At 33.5% G+C, this 22,939-nt stretch overlaps 3 protein-coding genes across 5 annotated transcripts; 1 reads left to right on the top strand and 2 right to left on the bottom strand.

Annotated features, from left to right (window-relative positions):
- Window positions 1-1,334: 1,334 nt before the first annotated feature.
- On the top strand, window positions 1,335-7,513 carry LOC114821157 (glutaminyl-peptide cyclotransferase-like). Of its 2 annotated transcripts, none has more exons than XM_029093088.2 (3): window positions 1,335-1,963; window positions 2,059-2,115; window positions 6,969-7,513. In XM_029093088.2, exons 1-3 carry the CDS (start codon window positions 1,781-1,783, stop codon window positions 7,002-7,004), a joined length of 276 nt encoding a protein of 91 aa, XP_028948921.1. In that variant the 5' UTR covers window positions 1,335-1,780; the 3' UTR covers window positions 7,005-7,513. The 2 variants fall into 2 exon arrangements, with proteins under 2 accessions (XP_028948921.1, XP_028948922.1); XM_029093089.2 differs by lacking the exon at window positions 6,969-7,513 and adding an exon at window positions 2,207-2,334.
- On the bottom strand, window positions 5,618-7,287 carry LOC114821156 (transcription factor ORG2-like). Its single transcript, XM_070812329.1, has 3 exons — window positions 6,955-7,287; window positions 6,270-6,626; window positions 5,618-6,170 (listed from the first exon to the last, which is right to left on the bottom strand). Exons 1-3 carry the CDS (start codon window positions 7,285-7,287, stop codon window positions 6,072-6,074), a joined length of 789 nt encoding a protein of 262 aa, XP_070668430.1. The 3' UTR covers window positions 5,618-6,071.
- A 10,666-nt stretch (window positions 7,514-18,179) lies between the features above and the next one.
- LOC103451644 (transcription factor ORG2-like) lies at window positions 18,180-22,674 on the bottom strand. 2 transcript variants are annotated; one of them, XM_008391060.3, is made up of 3 exons: window positions 22,189-22,674; window positions 18,816-19,181; window positions 18,180-18,696 (listed from the first exon to the last, which is right to left on the bottom strand). In XM_008391060.3, exons 1-3 carry the CDS (start codon window positions 22,507-22,509, stop codon window positions 18,622-18,624), a joined length of 762 nt encoding a protein of 253 aa, XP_008389282.3. In that variant the 5' UTR covers window positions 22,510-22,674; the 3' UTR covers window positions 18,180-18,621. The 2 variants fall into 2 exon arrangements, with proteins under 2 accessions (XP_008389282.3, XP_070668560.1); XM_070812459.1 differs by having other exon boundaries at window positions 18,816-19,175; window positions 22,189-22,660.
- Between the last annotated feature and the right edge of the window lie 265 nt (window positions 22,675-22,939).

Genomic DNA, 22,939 nt, shown 5'->3' with positions numbered 1-22,939 from the left:
TTATTATGAGTTAGGTACTGCAAAAATGGACTTTGTGGAACAAGAATTGATTGAGAGGGATAAGTTGCTTGCCATACTCAGGTCTAACTTAGCAATGGCTCATAATTGAATGGCAATTCAGGCAAACAAGAAAATGACTGAGAGAGAGTTTTCTGTTAGTGACTTAGTCTATCTCAAGTTGCTGCCATATCAGTTGTAAACATTGGCTTCACATGCTTATCACAAGCTACACCCTTGATACTACGGTCCTTATGAGGTAGTGGAGAGAATATGACATGTTGCTTACAAGCTCAAATTACCTGAGGGAACAAAAATACATCATGTTTTTCATGTCAGCTGCTTCAAAAAGCACATGGGAAATTTGGATCTACCCGTAACAGCTCTGCCAACACTGACAGATGAAGCTCAGATGCAGAATACTCATCCATCAGATGCTCTTTTAGCAATAATTGCCAGGAGAATTTACAAGAAAGAAGACAAGGCAGGTGTTCAGTTGCTAGTATAGTGGGTTGGACAAGAAGAGAGCACAGCTACTTGGGAGGATTATGATGATTTTCATGCTAGGTTCCCAACATTTCAACTCTGAAACCTTGTGGACAAGGTTGATTTTAAGGAGGGAGTGATGTTAAGAAATGCATTTTATTCCTTTTGTTTGTAATTTCAGTTTATTAAATATAAGGGTTTGTCCTTTAGTGAGTTAGTTATGTAATGGAATGCTGAGTTGGCATTTTTGAGTGGAAATGCCACTTAAATGGAGCAATGGCCTCATTGCTCCCCAGACGAATATTTTGAGTTTTATTAATTAAAAATTCACACGAGCTTCTTGCTTGTCTTCTACCTTTTCCATTCCATATCTCCATTGATACACTGTCCAAGTTGAGCAGGTTCTTAACAAAAGTGAAAATTAATTGAAGTGGGAACTGGAGATTGAGGAGGGAGAAGGTGGTCGTCGTAGTGGAAATTGGAGAATTAATTGAATTTAGGGTTGGGTGGGTGGAGATGAGAGAAAGGAGGGGGGTCGAGACTCGGGGAAGACGTAGGAGACGGCATAGAAAAAAATTAAAAAAAAATTATTTATTTTTAGGGTAAATATCAGTTTACTATCCTCAAGTTTCGTAGTTTTCAACATTTGGTACATAAAGTTTTTTTCGTCCTAGAGTCATACCTAAAGTATTAATTTTGGGACAGTCTCATACATCCGTTAGTCAAACGGTTAACTTTGCCGTTAACTGATAAGGTGGCGCCTATGTGAACAATAATTGGACGCCACGTGTCATTAAGGTGTCCACGTAGAAATTCAAAATTCAAAAAAATAATTATTTAAAAAAAAAAAAGGCAAAAGCAAAACCCAGATCGTCTTCCCCAAATCCCCCATCACCCGAAACCACTTCCCTCCCCATTGCACCTCCATCCCACCTTTTCCCATCCCCCATCATCCCAGGACTCCTCCAAATTCGCCCGAGAGGTCACAAAAGCCATCATTCATTGCACTTCGATCTCGGACATAGAGAGAAAACGCGGAGAGCTTTCATACCTGCGCAGACGCCATGGCTGGCTCGTGGAGAGCTCGTTGATCTCTCGTCATGCTTGGGATCGTCACATTCGGTGAGTGTTTCGATTTCTGAGTGCTCGATCTGGTTTTGTATTTTGTTTGATATTTTGTGGATATTTGTTTTTAATCGGGAAAATGCGGTGGATCTAATTGTGATTTGATGTTTTTGAGCTCGGAAACGATGAGATTTATGGATCCAGCTTGAATTTTTTTGTGGATTTTTTTATAATGGATGGTGATTTTTTGTGTTCGTCTGAACTAATGGCCGCTTTTCTCATGCTCGGCGTTCTAATTCTCCTCGGCATTTCGTCGAACATGTGGAGCACCGTCATCTACGCCGACGTCTCCCCTGGAATTTACTCGATCGAGGTCGTCAATGAGTTCCCTCACGATCCCGACGCCTTCACCCAGGTAATCGTCGATGCTTAATTTTTTAATTTTGGATTTGGAAATTGGTTTTCAATTTTTGGAATTTTAGGGTTTTTGTTGGATTGCTTGTTCTTCAGGGGCTACTTGATGCTGGAAATGATAGCTTGTTCGAGTCGACTGGGCTTTACGGGAAGGTGAGTGTGCGCCCTGTTGGTTGCTGGTGTTAAATTTGACATGCATTTTGTTTATGTGATTCGGATTCATCTTTTCTTTCAATTGTTTCAGTCATCAGTGCGCAAGGTTGCGATTCGAATTGAGATATGTAGGTGATTAGAATGATATAGGTGGCTATGTAAATGTATCATTTGTGTATGTGTTTGCTTGAAATTTATTTACTTGATTTCGTTTTGGGATTTAGGGAAGACATTCTAGGATTTGGCGATGGCGGGATTTTTGGGAGGGATGATAGGGGATGGGAGAAGGTGGGATGGAGGTGCGATGGGGACGGAAGTGGTTGCGGGTGAGGGGGTGGGAGGGTGGGCACGGGGGGATTGGGGGAAGACGATCTGGGTTTTGCTTTTGTTTTTTTGTTTTTTATTTTTTTTTAATTTTACTTTTCTTTAAATAATTATTTTTTTGAATTTTTAATTTCCACGTGGATCCCGTAATGACACATGGTGTCTAGTCATTGTCCACATATGCGTCACATGATCAGTTAACGGCAAAGTTAATAGTTCGACTAACGAATGTATGAGATTGTCCCAAAATTAACATTTTAGGTATGACTCTGGGACGAAAAAAACTTTATGTACCAAATGTTGAAAACTACGAAACTTGAGGATAGTAAACTGATATTTACCCTTATTTTTAATATACATGTGGCCTGTTATTGACACATGGCGCCCAATCATTGTCCATGTAAGTGTCACGTGACCAATTAACGACTGATTTAACAACAATCTTAACAGATGTATATATGAAAATGTCTCATAATTATGACTTTAGGTACTAGACTGGGACGAAAAAAACTTCATGTATCAAATGTTGAAAACCAAGAAATTTCAGGATAGTAAACTAAGATTAACCTTATCTTTTAACTATACTGCTTTTTCACCAAACTACCACATGGTATGCATAAGATTTCATTATTATTTTAATTTAGATCTGTGGATACAAATTTCGTACACAATTGATTTGACGAAATTTCAGCTACAAGAAAACAAATGACGGTAGCCTAATTGACGGACACCTTAAAAGGGGAAAGGTGTCCACCAAAGGTCCTCTTATGCCTAAGTCAGAAAAGCAGTAGAGAGAAAAGAAAACTTGAGAGAGTTTTGAGTAGTAAGTGGTGTTACCATTGCCTTTTATGGAAGATTGGCAATCGTATCACTGCATATATAAACAAAAGACTAACAACTCTAGTGTTTCATTAACAATAACTACAATGTTTACTGTCATAGTTGGAAAACGAAAAAAAAAAACATTCAAATCATATGCCTACAAAATGTAAAAGTAAACAGAAACATACACAATAGAGGAAATTGCACGGATATATCTTTCCTGCATGATTCGAAATCTGGGTTAACTACCAAGATCCCACAACCTTGTTGTTGGCATTCCCTTTTCTTACTTTCTTCATCCAACCTGTACACAACAGAGATTGCCTCAAGTAAGATAATTGTGCCAACGCAAATGCCTTAAGTAAGATAATTATGCATGTCGTGTGCATGTAGTGTGCATTTCATGTACATTTCTTACATATTGTACTAAGACATGTAATTCACAAACTTGTTCAAACAAACACTGGTTCGAGATCGAATACAAAAACATTTGCAAGTTCATAACAAAATTAACAAATGTTAAGCATGAATTAAAATGCAAAACTCTAGATTGCAACCCAAAAATTAAAACCCAAAAATCTAAAATAAAAAAAAACCTATAAACAAATAAAGATTTCTAGAACAAATTTCGAGCCATCTCTTCCTCATCCCTTTTTTGTTTGACTTCCCATCTTTGCAAATCCAAAAGACTTAATTGAACAAACAAGTAATTAGTTTTAGACATGGAGACAATGACTGAGTTAGAGAGAGAAAGAGATGAGAAATAGAGACGTACCTGATGGCAGTGGAAATATGGATGTTGAAGCTTCACTGGCCAGAAAGAAAGGAACTTTCCGGTAAAACGCAAAATTTGATACAAAAATCATATCTTTGAGGATGGAGCATTGATGCAAACGAGAAACCCTCATTTCGAAGCTTCACTCTCGAGTCTCAACTTCCCTCTATTCGAAATCGAAGCTCTAAGATCTGAGCTCAGCCTAGAAACCCAGAGCTCATAGAGTTCTCTCGACATCCTCTTTTCCAAATGACAAAAATTATGAAATGAGCTGAGAGTTTTTAGTATTTATATGTGGGCATTTTAGTAATTTTAGTTTTGTGCATGGCCGGTTTGTCCTATTTTGTCCCAAGATTAAGAAATTGTCACATTTTGGGGTATTTTCCAAAAAAAAAAATTGCCCTTAGATTTGTTAAATTTCGATATTTGTGTCTTAAATCAATTAAATCAAATTAATCTAACAGTAATCAATGGGGGGTGAGCATCACCACCACCTTTTAGTGGTGTGAGCAAAGTTGTACTATAATTTTCTTTTTGATATATGGAAGACTAAACGGTCTTCAAATGGAATGAAAATTAGATGACATTAAACGGTGACCAAAATAATAAACAAATGACATGTATTCGATTAAATGATGTCATATAAAGAAGGGGGGGGGGCTTTTAAAGATTATATCTTCAGACTTTTAAGGAATTTAATTTATTGTGATATTCCTAATTATGGATTTATTAGCAAAAGTTATCTTTTATAATGAAAGAAATTAAACTACATATATTTAAAAAAAAAAATTAAGTAGCTCAAAAAGGCCCAAAATGGTTACCTCACACATGCCCAATATGAAAGACACCCCTAGCATCGTTGGAAAAAAAAATTAAAATTAATAAATATGAGCATATAGGGAGTTGAACCCGTGCATAATTAAATGGGTGTACCAACACTCGACAACTCCGCTAAGGCAACATTGTTAATTTTGTTCACACTTTGTAGTACCTTATAAAGGTTATTAAAAATTGTTTTGTGGTGTTTGTTTTGGGGGGGGGGGGCCTGTGCGGTCGCACACCTCGCACCCCTTCAGAGCCGGCCCTGTCTCTAGTCTTTGAATTATGTCATTTGTTTCACTAGTACTCCATTTCGTTAACTCTATCAACTTTCTGTTAAGTTAAAGGATAAAAGAAGAATTTCATCCAAAAAAAAAAAGAACTTTTTAAAGAGAAAGACTCAGCTCCTCAAAGATTGAAAAGGAACTCCTCTTTAAAATACCTTGTCACCTATTTACAAAACTTTGTGCTTATGATTGGAACTCCTTAAAGATTGACTAAATCATCTTAGTTTTAATTAATATTTTGCATATATGATCTTTACATAGTGATTTATAATATGAACGATTCCAGTCACAAACACAAAATTCTGTGGATAAACCATGAAGTATTTTGAGGAGGAACTCCTCATTAACCTTAAGGAGCCTAGCTCTTCTCTTTTCAAATAAATTAGATTGTTTTCTGTATGAAAAGATCACTATACCCTTCAATTTGACGAAAATAAAATAGATTTGATGGAAGAACCATTCATGCAACACAGAGTTAAGTTGGAGAATGAGAGAAACTAATATGAGAGTTCATGGACGAAATTAAACATGGGATATAGTTCAAGGACCTTCGCTACCAAGCACCCTGCTTTTTATCATACAGGGATACACATAAGTTCTTATAGAGTTAAACTGTCCCTCAAAGACGTAGGACTTAACAAATTTTCTCTCAATATTTTTGTACATGGCTGTCGCACTTGGTGCGATGGCAAGTGTCTTCGCCCATGAAGGGTAGGTCTCGGGTTCGAGACTTGGGAGCAGCCTCTCCATAAATGGGGGTAAGGCTAGCCGACATTCACCTCTCCCAGACCCTGCGTAAAGCGGGAGCTTTGTGCACTGGGTACGACCTTTATTTTTGTACATGGCTATTATTCAGAAAGATTCTTTTTTTACATAGGCACTCTCTGAAGTTTACTTGAGTATGATACATGCTCTCATGGTTAAGAGTACTAGTCTTCAAAATTCTTATGGGAATGGCTCTTTCCTTTTGTCATGCGTAGAAGGACATAAGCTTCTTTCTCACACTCTAATCTGTATGTTCTGTCCACCTGTATATAATACATGTAGAATAATTAATAAGTATGGCTTGTTCTATAGAAATTAGATTCGAATCGAAGTAAGTAAACTCGTGGCAATACAAAGCATACCTGAAGATGTAAATTATAGAAAACCCTGCCTCCATAGGACTCAAAGAAAGAAGCATTTTCTAGTTCAAGCCCCTCTTCCTCCAGATGTTGTAAGATCTCAGATAATAGATTGTTGTGGGTCTTAAAGGTGGATATTTGAATTGCTACTTCTCTATCGTTAAGACGGTAGGTTGAAACTGCAGATTGTGAACTCCGAGCTGTGGTTTTTATTTTTTTCTCCTCATGCATTGCATCTTCTTGCTTAGAAGCTCTTGATAAGAGTTCTTCCCTCTTTCGGTTCAGTCCCTCCACTTGCTTTTGGAGTTCCGGTATGTATTTCAGTGCACGCGAAATTGTATTCGGAATGCTTAGTTTTTTCTGTAATGGATCAGATGAAGTTTTCAAAACTGTGAGTACATAGGATATCCATAATTTGTGTCGATTATTGAACTTTATTGCATATAAAAGAATATTGAACTTTACTAAAACTGTTAAACTTTCTCTCTACTTGTCCAGACAGTTACACATTGTCACAAATGTTGATAACAATATATCAATTCGGACTATTATATGGTAAAAGTTAGTTTCAATCTATACATACTCCAAATTAATAGTATGACAAATAAATAACATGTTAAGTCTCTTCAGATGTAACATTACCAAACTAATATTTGAAATTATTAAGAGAATTCATTTTGGTACATACCGTTTGATCTGCAGGAAGGAGTGAACGCAATGAGGCATACAAGTTACTGATTTTCTTGCGACGATCACGCTCACTAGCATTGTGGTTAAGTTTCTTTGCCATCGGACAAACGCTGGAGTAGTCACCGGTGACAGTTGTGGATGGTGTGTAACGATCAAGGTCAACTTGTGGGTGATGACATGGAAGTAAATGAAGGAATGAGTCTGCAGTTTGATCATCATTAGTAGTAGTAATGTCGTTGCTGTAGAAGTAGTTGTGGTACTCATGGCTAATAGAATCTTGATCTAAGGGCCATCCAATGGTTGAAAACAAAGGAGGAGACGAGGCTAACATCTTGAACTGGTTAGTTTGGTGCTGCGCTGATGCCAATTAAATTTGCGTAGAAAGTGAGATGGGCATGTCAAGTATATATACAAACAGCATCATATTTTAGGATTGATCACAACATTTGTTATTAAAATGTAGGACGGTTAGTGTTCTTAATTGGTTAATTAAAGAGTAATACTGATTTGTCTTTAAAGAAAGAAATATGCATATTACAATTAGATGACTGAGAAAATGACTTGTCAACTTCCACTGCGTGTGTGGGCATGTGTTTTCTGTTTGATGAGAGATCCATGTGGCTTAATTAAACATGCATGATTAATTAGGTAAAGAATCTACCATGCCAAAATATTTGCACCACGGCGTATGTTCGAATCCCGTCGATTTCCTAATCTATCACCTAATCTAACAAATCTATCGTTTAAGGAAAAGAAAATACCAAACCATGGTGAGAATGTTAATTAGGGTTTTGGAAAAGTAATTAACATTTAAATGTTTATGAGTAATGTTATTCATACTATGTTTTTGTACCACATTTTTATACCATCTTAGGTAGCATTTGATGTGGATAGTCACATCATTGAATTAATCAGAATTTTAAATTTTAGTTTATTATTTAATAAATTAATAATTAAGAAAAACTAATTAGTTAAATGATGATTGTGGTATACGATGAGTCTTTCTCCTTCATTTCCTTGGATTTTGCAAATTTTTCAAATGAGATGCGGCTGTCCACATTAGATGTTACCTAAGGTGATATAGAAATGTGGTATAAAAACATGGTATGAATAGCATTACTCAATGTTTATTATGGTTTGGAAAAAGCGATTAGAAACATTTGGAACCCTATCCCTAAAACAAAATGTTGAAAGAAAAATACTTGAATCCACCTGAGTTGTATCACCTTTTTCACTCCTTACAGCTACGTATTTTCATATTAAAAATTTCTTAAGTAAAACCATTTATCTCTTTAACTTCATTTAAAGATCATCTTTATAAATATCAATCAAATCGAAGGTAGTTTATTGTATTGAACACATTGAGCAGTGTTAGTACGAAATAAGATTTTCATGATGCATCGTCTTTATTTGACACATAAGTGACTAAATAATTCCGATTTGAATAAATGTTTTGTAGATATGATATTGAAATGATGATTAATAAAATGAAGAGTTCCAAATATGAAATGTGTATAACAAAGTTTCGTTAATAGTAAAGGGTAGATAAGGTCCCATGGAGTGGATGCAATTATTGTTCATCATGACAAAATGTTTTTGTTTGAGAATTTTCTGAAGATTAAAATTAGAGAACTGAATAATAAATAGATTAATAGAGAGAGAGAGAGAGAGAGAGAGAGAGAGAGAGAGAGAGAGAGAGAGAGAGAGAGAGAGAGAGAGAGATAATAAGACTAAACAAAATGGTTGGAAGTGCAGACAACGCGTGCCATGCATAACATACACGAGGCCAGGAGGGAGTATGTCACTTATACCACGTGCATAGGCTGCTGAGTCGCATGGAGACTCACATCTTTCTTCCTCTTTATTCATGGTTTCCACTTTCCAAGCTTATTAGTTTGCACCAAAACAATTAGCTATATATTGCAAACATGACGTTCACTTTCTTGACATTTTGGCTTCTTTTGTGTGTTTTTTATGAAAAACGTCTTCAAGTGTACATTCATACATTTATTTGTGAAAATTTTTGGCGTTCATATATTTGTTTGTGAGAAATTTTTTATTGCAATCCATTGTGTAGACTGAATTTCAATGAAATCCACATATTTCATTGTTGTTAGAATTTAGTTTATTGACCAATTATCCATCACACATTCACCATATTATGTCGCAAGTGTAGACACCATCACGTCAGTTAATGATTTTGTCTCATTAGATGTTGATTCAGTATATTTTATAAAGGAAAAATTAGTAACCGGTCCCTAGTTCTTACTGTTCATTGACTAAGACCTTATTAGTTCTCAAATTTTGATTCAAGTCCCTAGCATTAATGTGATAATGAATTTACATGTTTATTATATAATTTTTTAATATAAAAATTAGTAATTAATTTAGGCTTTAATACTCACACCTCGATTAAACTTCTAATTAATTTTCAATTCAAACATTCCAAAATAATAATAAATTAAATTAAATTAAGTTTGTACCTATTAGTTTTTTTTATATATATATAAAAAGATTCTCAATTTTTAATCTTAAATGTACCCATTCATATAATTTTTCATTTTTTTTAATCTTAAATGTACCCATTCTCAAATATATCAATTTGTTATATTTAAAATGTACCTTTTTTTTAATATAAAATCCTTTCAAAATTTTTAATCTATGTTTAAACTTATATGGGTACATTCTTTTTCATTGATTTGAGAATGTATCCATGTTTTGGTACAATAACTTTTTTTGTTAATTTTGGTTAATGTACCCATACATATATGCATACACACACACACACAATATAATAGAGAGTATAATTTATATTTTATTATTTTTAATCCCATAAATTATGGGTTTTATTTAAAATCTCATTAATATAAAAAATTACAAATTTCAATTTTTAATTTTTAATTTAAAAAATATAGTAACTTACATTATTACATTCATGTCAGGGACCTCAATCAAAAACTAAAAACTAACAAGGTTTCAATCAAAGAATATTGATAGTTAGGGACCGCATCCAAAGTGTCCCTTTTATAAAATATATGATAGGACTAACATTACTCGATGAAAATTCATTCAAATTAAAAATCATTTATTATCTAATAGTGTGATTCAATAAATAGACGAACACAAAGTAGCCAACAAATAATGAATTTTCACGACTATAATCGAATGGCTAAACATTTGACCCATTATTGCAAGGAATACCTTTGAACAAAGACCATAAACATTCAATTGTCTAGTGGGCCCAAACAATACATACAATAAGTATTAAGTAGTTAGTAAGTTATTACGGCACTAACCTTTCCCTTGGACCTTGTCTCCAAAGTAATCTCGATCATGAAAAAAAAATCAATTTTAGATCATTTTCAAATTAAAGCGCACCTTTGCAAAAATTCATCTAGATAAAAAATGGGTTAGCCAATTGATTATTTTCGTGACCATTTCATTATTTCTCGGTAACATTGTGTTTGTCTTTATTATTTTGTTACATTTGGAGAATTGAACACTTTTTTATTGGAGTAAATTTTTGCATGAACTTTAATGAGGACCTAAAAAGTGATAGGGGTAGGTCATGAGAAATAAGTGATTAGTATTGTATTAACTTACTAATTAGTTAGTATTTTAGCGCTAAACAAGTTAGACGAAGCAAGCCACTCATTTGGCTAACTCAATAATGTAATCTCACAATCTAAGCTGTCCAGTTTTTAGATCAATATTCAAAGTCTAACACATAAAATTTAGAATCTAACCTTTGAAGGGTCATTTTTCTGTAAGTAATCAACCTTGTTAGTAATTGGATCAAGTATAAAGAAAATTGAGTATAATTAAAATGTGGTCGGCTAATTACATTTTACATCTTTTGGTTTGACGTGATTTGTAAAATGGGTTATAGGGTTGCAATTTTCTCACATTTACACTTTGAGGTTTGAAATTGTATTAATTTAGACATTTTATCTCTTTGAATCTCTAATAATTCGTTAAATTGATGATGTTAGCCTATAAAAGTCTAAAACTTACTAGTTCATCAGTTAAATAAATTATCATAGCTTCAATCTGTAAAACATATTCTGAAATCACAACAACAAGATATTAGGATCACAAATAAATCAAATCAATATAAAATAAAGATCGACTAATTATATTAAACTTATCTATATAATACATAAGATATGGTTATGAAAATGAAGCCATTGATCTTTGCGAACAAAGTGAACGAAGTAGAAGTAGTCTTCTACTTCTAGTACCTCTCAATGAACTCTACTATTGAAATAGGTTTGTAGTTTTCGTGAGTTTCAGTTGGTATGGAAGCATGGACTGCTAATTGGTTTTATAGCTAGGGTTTTCAACCAATTCCTTCCTATTATCGGAAAGGATATCAACCCAAATCATGTCAAATCAATTAGAGCCCCATCATGACTCTCATTCCTTGTATTTACTTAATAAAGGCCCTTAATTGACTGCATGTAATTAGGACTCCAATATCTTTATTTCCTCAAGGCACCGAGAGTCCTAGAAATTTCATCAACTTGTATGCCAAGTCAACTATTCTCTTAATAATTCTCGGCATAATTCATTGCCATTCACAAAATGGTTTTACATTCTCCCACTTGAATGTCAGTGAGAATACCTCAACGAAATAAATATACATGGTGATCACTTGAGTCCACTAAAGTATGCAATCATACCTTTCAAGTAACTTGTCGCTTTGAGACTAAGTGTAGAACCAAGGAAAACAAGGCACAGATTGGACAATTCCTTGCACTCCATGATTACATGCACACTTAACTCAAAACACTATGTTACTAACAAAGTCATGATATCAAGAGCTAATAGTCAAAACATTAGCTCACAATAGTCGAACTAAAAATATGAAAATATATTTCAGTACAAAAGTAGTTCATAAAAGAACTCAACAAGGTTGGTAACAAAATCCAACTTTTTTGTTAATTTAGAATATAATAAGAGAACAAGTAAAATATGACATATTGTTTACAAAATCAGGACCTCTTATTAAAAATTATGAACAAAATTTAAACAAAATTTACTCTTAAAGTATTAGTCACTAACACTTCAAATTTTTAACACAAAAGGTTATCTCTTACTCCCACTGATTAACATAGACAAAATTATATAGATAAATTATTATTACTCCCACTGATTAAGAGAGCAAAAAAACTTTGTAAATGTCTACAAAATGAAACATATACCTGTCAAATACTGCCATTAGCAAAACATTAGTCATGGGATCTAGAACATAAAATTTGTGAGCTCAACATGTTTATTCTAGATATCTGTAGGGAAGTGACTCTCGTGACTGCAAAACTATACAAAATCATTTGGTCAGTTTTGTTCATCTAATATTTGATAGAAATAGAAAACCGTAACTAAATGTTTTCTTATTGCATCAAAAGCATATAATTCCAAAATCATCTTTGGACAGAAACTAATTATATTAAGTTTGCATAGCTAAAACATAAAATACAAGGGCAAACGTATATAGCTTCAACACTTTTGAGCAGATGAAGTATATACAATCTTGTCAATTCCATGCTTCACTATACATTGATTTATAGTTGTACTGAATAAGAAAACACTTTTGAGCAGATTAATTATCCATCAATAACATATAAATCACAAGTCTAATTTCTTGAACAACAAACACGAATTAATAAGCAAAACACTTTTGAGAAGAATATACTCATCAACCCTGCTTGAATTTCCTACAAGATTAGTTGCATATATAACAAATAAATATAAACAAGTATAATAATGTACATTTTATCTACCAAAACTATGACAACCAAAAGCATGCAAAATTGATAAGTGTGAAGCCCATACTACATTATTTCTTCCACTTGGACAAACACTCAAAACTGCAAGTTTAAACACTAGAGAACTTGGTTTTCGTAACAAAATATAGGTTTGTGTTGATGTCAAATTAACAACCAAATGTAAGTTGAATCAATAGATCAAATACATAAACTTTTCCTAAAAGTAGGTTAGAATTAAAAAGTTCCATAAAGAATAAAACTTATGCAATGACTACAAATTTTATTTTATTTTAGTTCAATAACATCAATTTTTTTTAACAATAATTTTAATCCAATTTAGAACTCAGAGAAAATTAAGGTAAAAGATTGACAAATTTACCTACTCATTCTCGATTATGCAAGTTCATCATGGAAGTAGTCGAGGTATGGAGGATCAAACCAATTGCAATGTGCATGATTGTTACACCTTTGGGCAAAAACAAATCATGCAAAGGAAATACCTGCATAACTAGCCAAAGCATAAAATATGAAAAATATATATAGCTTCAACAGCTTTGGCCAAATGAAAATATGTTAGAAGTACTTTATGATTTGCTATAATACTAATTTATAATTGGTAAATGATTTCCTAAAATTCCCTTTAGGACAAAAGTATTTACCATATAAATTAGAATTCTGATTTTTCAAAATAATCATTTAGAACAATATTAAATAATCCGTTTTGTTGGATATTCAATGATTCTCAAAAGATTAAAGCAGACACAAGAGTATGTTGTTATTGACATTGAACAATAAAGTTCTCGAAAGAGGAAACATAGTTATTTAGTTATTCGATAGGGACCAAAATCATCAATTAGTAAATTGATGCCACTTTCCAATTTTTGGCTCAAAAGACAATGATCATCATAATCAAAATTGATGACCAAACAGAACATTGATTTGAGCAAAATAAACCAATACATCTTTAAATCAAAACTTAATCATTGTTGCCTAATAAAAGTCATTGGTATTGAGAATTTGCATAAAATAAGGACATATTGGAACTATAAACTTGTCTAATAACGGTACCAATAGATGCACACAAATCAATGAAACAATATCCCGGAACATAACCAGTTGTTTGAAGTCCCAAAATTCAGCAGTACTAAATTATTTTGTAAATTCACTGAAAACTCAATTATTGTTAGGTTGTCATGAAAATTTTCAAGTATGAACTAGACATATATGGCTACTATTTCGCAAAATTTCATGATTTTTAAAATTTTATAAGTGAGCCAAAAATGAATTCGAAAAGAGAGGTGCTGCAGAAACTGCAGAAAATGTTCAGTTCAGTACAGACCTAAGATTACAAATTCGCCAAATATTCATTGTTCATCCGATATGCATGAAAATTTTCAGACATAAAGTAAACATAAAAATCTGTTAATTCCCAAAATTTCATAATTTGTGAGACTTTTAAAGTGTACTAAAAGAAAATTAGAAATGAGATATGCTACAGAAATGGCAAAAATTCTGCAGTACATACCGGAGATTAAATAATTCACAAAAAATTCATTTTTTCTCCAATATGCTTGAAAATTTTCAGAAATGAAGTAGACATATAAATTTACTGTCACCCAAAGTTCCATAATTTTCCTATCTTAAAAGTGGGCTAAAAATAAAATCGAAATGAAATGTGCTGCAGAAGCTGTGTGTAAATTTTGCAGTGTAGTCCCGAGGTTAAAAATTCACCAATAAGTCATTTTCAAACCAATGCGCGTGAAAATTTTTCCATACCTGAAATGAACATCTCAATGTATATTATACTAAAAGTTTATGAATTTATGAGTTACATAGATATATCAAAATACTATCACAAATACAGAATTCTAGCAACATAGTGTAACACTTAAATTTTTACCATAAATCAATTTCTTGTCCGAAGATGTGAAAATTTTTCCATTTGCAGAATATAACATGACATATTTCATCAAAATTGGAGTTAGGAAAATTTATCAAATTATTGTTCTGGAGTGGTGAGTGAAATTTACAAAACCTTCTAATCAGATCATAATAAAATAAGATAATTAAATATGCATTGATGAGAATTTGGCTAAACAATGACCATTCACTATATATTTGCTACACAAAATGCAAATAGGTAACGAAAAAATTTCATTCTTTTGGTGATTACAACAAGCAAGGCATCCCTTTTCACCGTAAAAGAAAAGGATTTAGTCATTTAGACAACTTTGCTTAAAGTCTATATAATCAAATTTTAAAATTTATTAACCATATCAATTTTCAATACAAGGGTCACACTACTATCCTTTTAATCTATTATTCAAAATTATGGATGGAATTGGAATCAAATGAAATTAAAAGTAGTCGAAAGATCCCAAAACCTTTATCGTGGAATTGACATTTGAAGACTTAGAAAACTTGACAAGCGAGAGCATGCATAAAACATTTGTGTCATGATGTTTACAAATGCATCTCAATTTTTGATAAAGCAAGTGTAAAATTGCAGATATTATATTGTATTCAAAACTAAATATAAACCATGAGAACATAAAACCAAAACTTGCAGCTCCTTTTATTTTCCCTCAATTATAAAAGGTTCTTTCATATAAGTTTTCTTAATCATGAGCATATGCTTATATAATTAGAAAATTGCAACATGCCTAATGCAATTCTTCCATTCAATAAAATATCATTAGAATTTTCATATTAAGAATAGGAGTGAGCGGAAGCATGAAATCCGATAAAATCCTATTTGATGGCTCACCCAGGAAAATAGTATCCATAAGGTTAATTTGATCCATCAACTCAAAATAATATGAATATAAGCAAACTCACCAATTTTAAAAAATTTAAAGGCTAGTTTATATCGGAATAAGCGGAAGCAAGAAAAACCCCAGAATTGTATCACTAGAGCACGATTAGTCGAACCAAAATATATATTTATTTTTAATTTTAGGGTTTATAGGAGACAAAGAAACCTGAGCAAACTCACTTCTTTATGCCTTATCCATAAAAGAGCCAAAAAATAATAAAATAATAAAAAATTAAATTTCATGAATACTACTTAGCGGCAGCAGTATCTATAGTCACCAGACTGACCACCGAGAGCAGTCCGTATATTATAGTCAATAGGAATCATACCAAATAGAATTATATCACGGCTCTCTTTCATCCAAATCCTAAGCTTGTTGTGTGGCTTTAATACCACATGTAAGACATATTCTGAAATCACAACAACAAGACATTAGGATCACGAATAAATCAAATCAATATAAAATAGAGATCGACTAATTATATTAAACTTATCTGTAGAATACAGAAGACATGGTTATGAAGATGAAGCCATTGATCCTTGCGAACAAAGTGAACAAAGTAGAAGTAGTCTTCTACTTCCAGTACCTCTCAATGAACTCTACTATCGAAATAGGTTTGTAGTTTTTGTGAGTTTCAATTGGTATGGAAACACGGACTGCTCCTTGGTTTTATAGCTAGGGTTTTCAACCAATTCCTTCCTATTGTCGGAAAGGATATCAACCCAAATCATGTCAAATCAATTAGATCCCCATCATGACTCTCATTCCTTGTATTTACTTATTAATGGCCCTTAATTGATTGCATGTAATTAGGACTCCAATATGTTTATTTCCTTAAGGCACCGAGAGTCCTAGTAGAGATTTCATTAATTTGTATGTCAAGTCAACTATTCTCTCAATAATTCTCGGCATAATTCATTGCCATTCATAAAATGGTTTTACACAATTAGATCGAAAAAACGCACTAAACCCTTGACACGCCCATAGTTTATCAAAAACATATATATAGATCATGCATATTAGGTCTTTGGGTTACCATGCTCTCGTTTATAAGTTTTACTAAATATGCACGTTGCAAAAAATATATGGTGATCTAGAGTATACCTTAATCACTAAACTACCACATCGTATGCATAAGATTTTATTATTATTTTAAATTAGATTTGTGAATACATATTTCAACTACAAGAAAACAAATGCCACTAGCCTAATTGACGAACACCCTGAAAAGGGGGAGGCTATCCGCCAAAAGGCCTCTAATGCCTAAATCAGAAAAGCAATATAGAGAAAAGAGAACTTGAGAGAGTTTTAAGTAGTAAGTGGCATTACCGTTTCCTTTGATTGACTTGGCTATTTATAGGGAAGAAATCCTAGCAAGCAGTTGGGAGGGGAGGCCACAGAACAGAGCATACTATAAGGAATTCTTGATGATACAAGCCAATCTCTACAATTTTTCCTGCTAGCATTCCTAAAGATTTAGTCCCTGTTGGTAAGAGTGCAAGTGATCTAAACACCTAAATGGAGACTCCAGAGTGTCAGTGCCCTACTACCATTGGACTGAGGATGGCAATAGCATGACGTATTATGGACAACCCAGAGAGCCCATAATATGTGTGATGGGCGGCCCGGACAACACATGGTACATTAGTGGGATAAAAGCCCAATTATTCATCCTGAAAAGGGGAAAGGGTGTCCACGAATGGGCCTCTAATGCCTAAATCAAAAAAGCAACACAGAGGCAAAGAGAACTTGAGAGAGCTTTAAGTAGTAAGTGGCGTTACCATTTTCTCTTCTTGACTTGACTATTTATCTGGAAGAAACCCTAGCAAACAGTTGGGAAGGGAGGTTGCAGAGCATACTATACAAAATTCTTGATGATACAAACCAGTCTCTGCAATTTTTCCTGCTAGCATTCTTAAATGTCCATGTTGGTAAGAGTGCAAGTGCGCCGAACACCTAAAGGGAGACTCCATAGAGTCAGTGCCCTGCTACCACTGGACTAAGTATAGCCTGATAGCAGGACGTATTATGGACAGTCCAAAGAGCCCCTAATATGTGTCATAGGCAGCTCAGATAGCCCATGGTGTGTTAGTGGGATAAAAGCCCAATTATCATAGGACACACTACGACCTAGTTTGGGAGTGAGGTGCTTAAAAAAAAAGCACCCATGAAAAAAAGCTGTGAGGGTTTTAGGTGTTTGGTAAACTGAAAAAAAATGGCTTATTTTGGAAGCTGTTGTGAGAATAAGCTGAAATCAAAGGAAAAAGCTGAAGCTGCTATTTGCAGCTTTGGAAAACTGGCTTTTTTTCAAAGCACACGGAGCTACAGTGCTTCTTTAATGAAAAGACCCACTATTAGACTGCTTTTTTTTTTTTCCAAAAGCACTTTTACAAAAAAGTTTACCAAACACTCTGCAGATATATTTCACAGCCGCTTATTCTCACAGCACAGCCGCTTATTTTCACAGCAGTTTTTTTTCAAAGCACAGCAATACCAAACCAGCCCTACATCTTATTCCCTTAGGGTAAATTTATGATCTACTCATGACGTCAAGAGTAAAACCGTCATATCATATTGTCCATATATCCTTCTTCTATTAGACGTGGTTAACTTATGTCTCCACAAGATCATTTATCATATACTACTAATCATAGTGGTGATTTCTACCTCTTTCATATTTATATACACTTATAAAATTACCTACATTTGACCTTGGGGTTATCCCGAATGAGAGGAGGGGAAGGTCAAATTTCTTACATGTGAGAATTAATTTCAACATAATCCTATACATAGAAAATCTATATTAATTAAAAACTCCCGAAGAGTACAGTCCATGTATTCACATAATACTATCACTTCTCCTACTTTTCTACTACAATAGATTCCAATTTTTGGAGTCACATTAACCCTCAAACCACCACAGCAAAAAGAACAATCTTTTAGGCAACACTGTCACCACACCTTCCCAAACTTTGCCTTTTCAGATGGATATCTCCTTCCGCAGTAAGTTAACCCAACTGAGCCAGCCACTAATCGTTGCATCTCTACGGCAAAAAGTTCTTATGGAAATTACTCTTTTGCTTAATATTCTTGTCCATAGAAGGACATGAGCTTGTCACTTAAACTCTCACATTCTAGTCTGTAAGTTCTTTCCACCTGTGTAATTATCAAATGATACATACAAACACATAAAATATATCAGACAGAAGTCATTAATTATGTAGTATGAACATCAAAATAGTAAAAGATCCTCAATTTTACATAAATGTAAGTACCTGAAATTGTAAATTATAGAAAACCCTCCCTCCAGACGACTCGAAGGAAGAAGCATTTAGGATTTGAAGCCCCTCCTCCTCTAAATTTAGCAAGATATCAGATAATAAATTGTTTTTGGTCTTCAAGGAGGAAATTTGAATTGCTACTTCTCTGTCATTAAGCTGACATGCTGAAACAGCAGATAAGGAGCTCCGAGCTGCACTTTTTATTTGGTTCTTCTCCTCATGCAATGCACTTTCTTGCTTATTTATTCTTGACAAAAGCTCCTCCCTCTTTCGAATTAATCCCTCCACTTGCTTTTGGAGCTCCGGGACGTATTTCACCACACGCGAAACTGTATTCGGAATGCTCAACTTTTTCTGTAACTATGACATGGAACAAAATTTTCGAACTGTGAGTAGGTTCGCTGTTTTCCAGTGTTTAAGAAGAAAATTTTTATTTTTTACAAGGAGAGAGTGATGACTTTTTAGGTGTGCGAATAGCAGCAGTCTTTTTAATAATATCGATGAAAACTAATTTACTATTATCTGCAGACGGTAAACTGTGGATTTCCCATCTGAACAATCACTTAGTTTTTTATTTCTTTTCTAAACTTTTTAAGTGGAAAATCAAGGATTTAAATTTTTTTTTTGGCCGATTTCCCCCTTATCGTTAGTTTTTCATAGATTCCAAATTAACATTAATTTTTATTATGTGCACACCACGTGACTCTCCTTTGAGGATGAAATCGTCACTTCGTTAGACCTTCAAACACCAAAGCTATAAAATCCAAGGTTCTAAAAAACTCTAGGCGACTAGACGGATTTAAGTAAATCTGTTATATTTCGTATAAGTAAGTGTCTGCTTATACTTGAATATATATATGACTTCATCATAAACTATAAAATAGAATGATATATATTATAAAGTATTGAAATATAATGAAAACATGGAGAACAAACATATAATATGTGTTCATTTAAGTATTGAACAAGTCTCTTACAATTTATTGAAAAAATAAAATAAAATGCAAAATTAAAGTTATCTATTTTCTATCAAAGTGAGTTGCGACCTAAGCAGGTGCCTAGGTGAGTCAAGGCGGGCTAGGCGGGTGACTAGGTGGTTTAGGCGGGCGCCAGCAGGTATGGGCGTCTTTCTTAATTTTCAAATGCCTAGGCATTAATCGGGGCAGTGGCCAGCCGTCTAGCGCCTAGGCGGTGCTAGGCTGGGATTTTTAGAACAGTGATAAAATCACAGATTTGCATAGGTTGACATTTTAGAAATCTAAGGTTTTCAATTATTTTAAAGAACAAAGTCACCGAACTACCCTCACATGTTGTGTACATACTTCAATTTAATGGAAATTTGGATAGAATGAATGAAAAACTAACAGCAGGGGAAATCGGCAAAAAAAAAATAATTTGAGTCCTTAATTTTCCAATTTAAAAGTTTAGGTGGAAAATCAAAAGCTAAGTGAAAGCTCAGGCTGGAAATCAACAGTTACTCTATCTGCAAATTTACTAGTTTCTCTTGTCAGACTATTGATTTGGACTATTCTTGATAAGGTAAACTAACGTTTTAATTTGAGTAACGCTAGGAAGACTAAATTTGTAAACTAAATGACATGAAAGTTGATGATTAAATTATTACTTAAATGTTGATTAACATGTTTATTTCTAACTGGTGATGTACAATTTAGTTTGTAAATTTATTCTACCTAGCATTACTCTTTTAATTTATAATTTAAGGGACAAAATTTGGTAAACTAAATCACATAGAAGTTGATGATTGGATTATCACTTAAGCGTTGATAAACATGTTCTTTCCTATTGGTGACACACCATTTAGTTTGTAAATTTTGTTTACAAATTTAGTCTCTCTAACATTATCCTTACTTAAGGGGAGTGGGATCAGTGGAATGAGAATTGCACTCATTCCAAGTTATTCAAGTGTTTACCAACACTTGGGAATAAAAATTGGGAATCAAACTCCCAATTTCCCTAGAATGAAAGGAGAATCAAACTCCCAATTTCCCCATCATTAGACTCTCAAATAATAGGTAGGATTTGAATTTCAAGAAAAAGTCTCCATCTGCAAGTGGCCCTCTACCACAGTGGTGAAGATGATTGTTGTCCTTGTACCACGGCATGGATTCGAATCATGTCGACTTCCTAATCTAAAAAATCTATCGTCTGACAGAAACAAAAACAAAAAAGTCACCATCTAGAATCATCTTTTTCATCCCAAAATACCCTTACCTCATTATCCCTTCCACCTTTTTATCTGTTTCTCTGCGTCCCTATGGGCAGCGACACGAGAAAGAAAAAAGAATTGGGGGATGGTGATGAAGGGCATCACAGAGTAAGACCTACTTCAACCCTTAGAGTAAAACTCAAATTTTAGGTTATAAACTTACCTCAACTTGCTCCAACCCTTGGGGCAAATATGAGTTAAAACTCAAAACTCATTTTTGGACCAAATTTAGCCCAGGATTCCGTCTGGGTTAGTGAGGCTGACCCACCATATATGTATATATTTTTTAGTTTTATATTTATAAATTCATTGAATCCAATGGTTAAAATCTAATTTGATGAAATCCAACAGTAAGAAAAAAGATCTAACGGTCCAAATTTAAAGGCTAAAGTAATTTAAAAAAATATTTTATGTGTTCCATATTATTTCAGAGTGTTTCACGAGTTTCATGGTGTCAGTTAGTGATTTTTCAATATTTATTGGAATCTAAATATTTTTTGGTTAAAATGTTCATAAAATTAATTTATGATAGTTTACATAATTTTTTATTTTAAAAAAGTTACTATAAGAAAAATAAAAAACTAAATTCATTCTTTAATAATCTGGGGCTAAAATTTTAACTCATAAGGGTTGGAGCAAAAAGAGTTGTTTCTGAGCTAAAAATTTTAGGTTTTAACCTCAAGAGTTGGAGATGGTCCAAGGAGGGGCTCTCTTTTGATGAGTTTTTTATTTATTTATTTTTATATTAACTACATAAAGATCTTTTCAGCATTTCCCCAAAAAAAAAAACATTTGTATTTCTTACAAAGTTTTAAAAATAAAAAATAATTAAATTTTTACTAAAAATATTAAAAAAAAAATTACTTGGAATATGGGCATTTTAATAATTACATTGGTTTTCATTCTGATTCATGTGTTTACATAAACAACTTATATAAATAAATATGATTTCTATTCCGATTCCAAACGAAATTAGTAATCAGTTTCAACAGAAATCTGATTCTGACTGTAGCCTATTTTAATTCCTCATCGATTCAATTCTACTCAATTTGATTACAGATTAGTAAACTAGCAATAAATTAATCCATAGTAGTTTCTCTTGTATCATATGTTAATGAACGAATTCATTTTGCTACGTACCGGTTGATCCGCAGGAAGCAATGAACGCAATGAGGAATACAAGCTGTTGATCTTCTTGCGACGATCACGCTCACTAGCATTATGGTTAAGCTTCTTAGCCACCGGGGAAACGCTGGAGCACTCGCCTCTTATGGTTGTGGATGGTGTGGAAACATCAAGCTCAGACTGTGGGCGACCAGATGGAAGTATACGAAGGGAGGATGACTCTGCAGTTTGATCATTAGTAGTGGTAATATGGTCCTTGTAGTAATCGTGGCTTGTAGGATCTTGATCTATGGGCCATCCAATGGTTGAAAACATAGGAGGAGACAAGGCTAACATCTTTTACTGATTACTTTGGGGTTGCGCTACCGGATGCCAATTTTGCTTAGAAAGTGAGATGACCATTTCTGGTATATATATACACAAACAGACGTCATATTAAAATGTAGGATCGATTATGCGAGTGCACTTAATTATGCAATTGTTTAAAGAACTGGCTCGTCTGTAAAGAATCAAATTAAACATGCATTATAATAAGATGGCTGAGGAAAATGAATAGTCAACTTCCACAGCATGGCGTGTGTGGGCATGTGTTTTCTGTGTGTAGAGAGATCTAGGTGGCTTAACCTAACTAAGTAATAATTAATCATACAATTCCCTAAGTGTATATTACAGAGTCTACTTTAATATATATATATATATATATATATATATATATGCCCCTTAAGAGAAGAGATCCTCATTTTTTGAAATAAATGAGAATTAGTTG

The sequence above is a fragment of the Malus domestica genome, chromosome 14, assembly GCF_042453785.1.
Source record: "Malus domestica chromosome 14, GDT2T_hap1".
NCBI lineage: Eukaryota > Viridiplantae > Streptophyta > Magnoliopsida > Rosales > Rosaceae > Malus > Malus domestica.
This window is presented reverse-complemented; position numbering and strand designations above follow the sequence as displayed.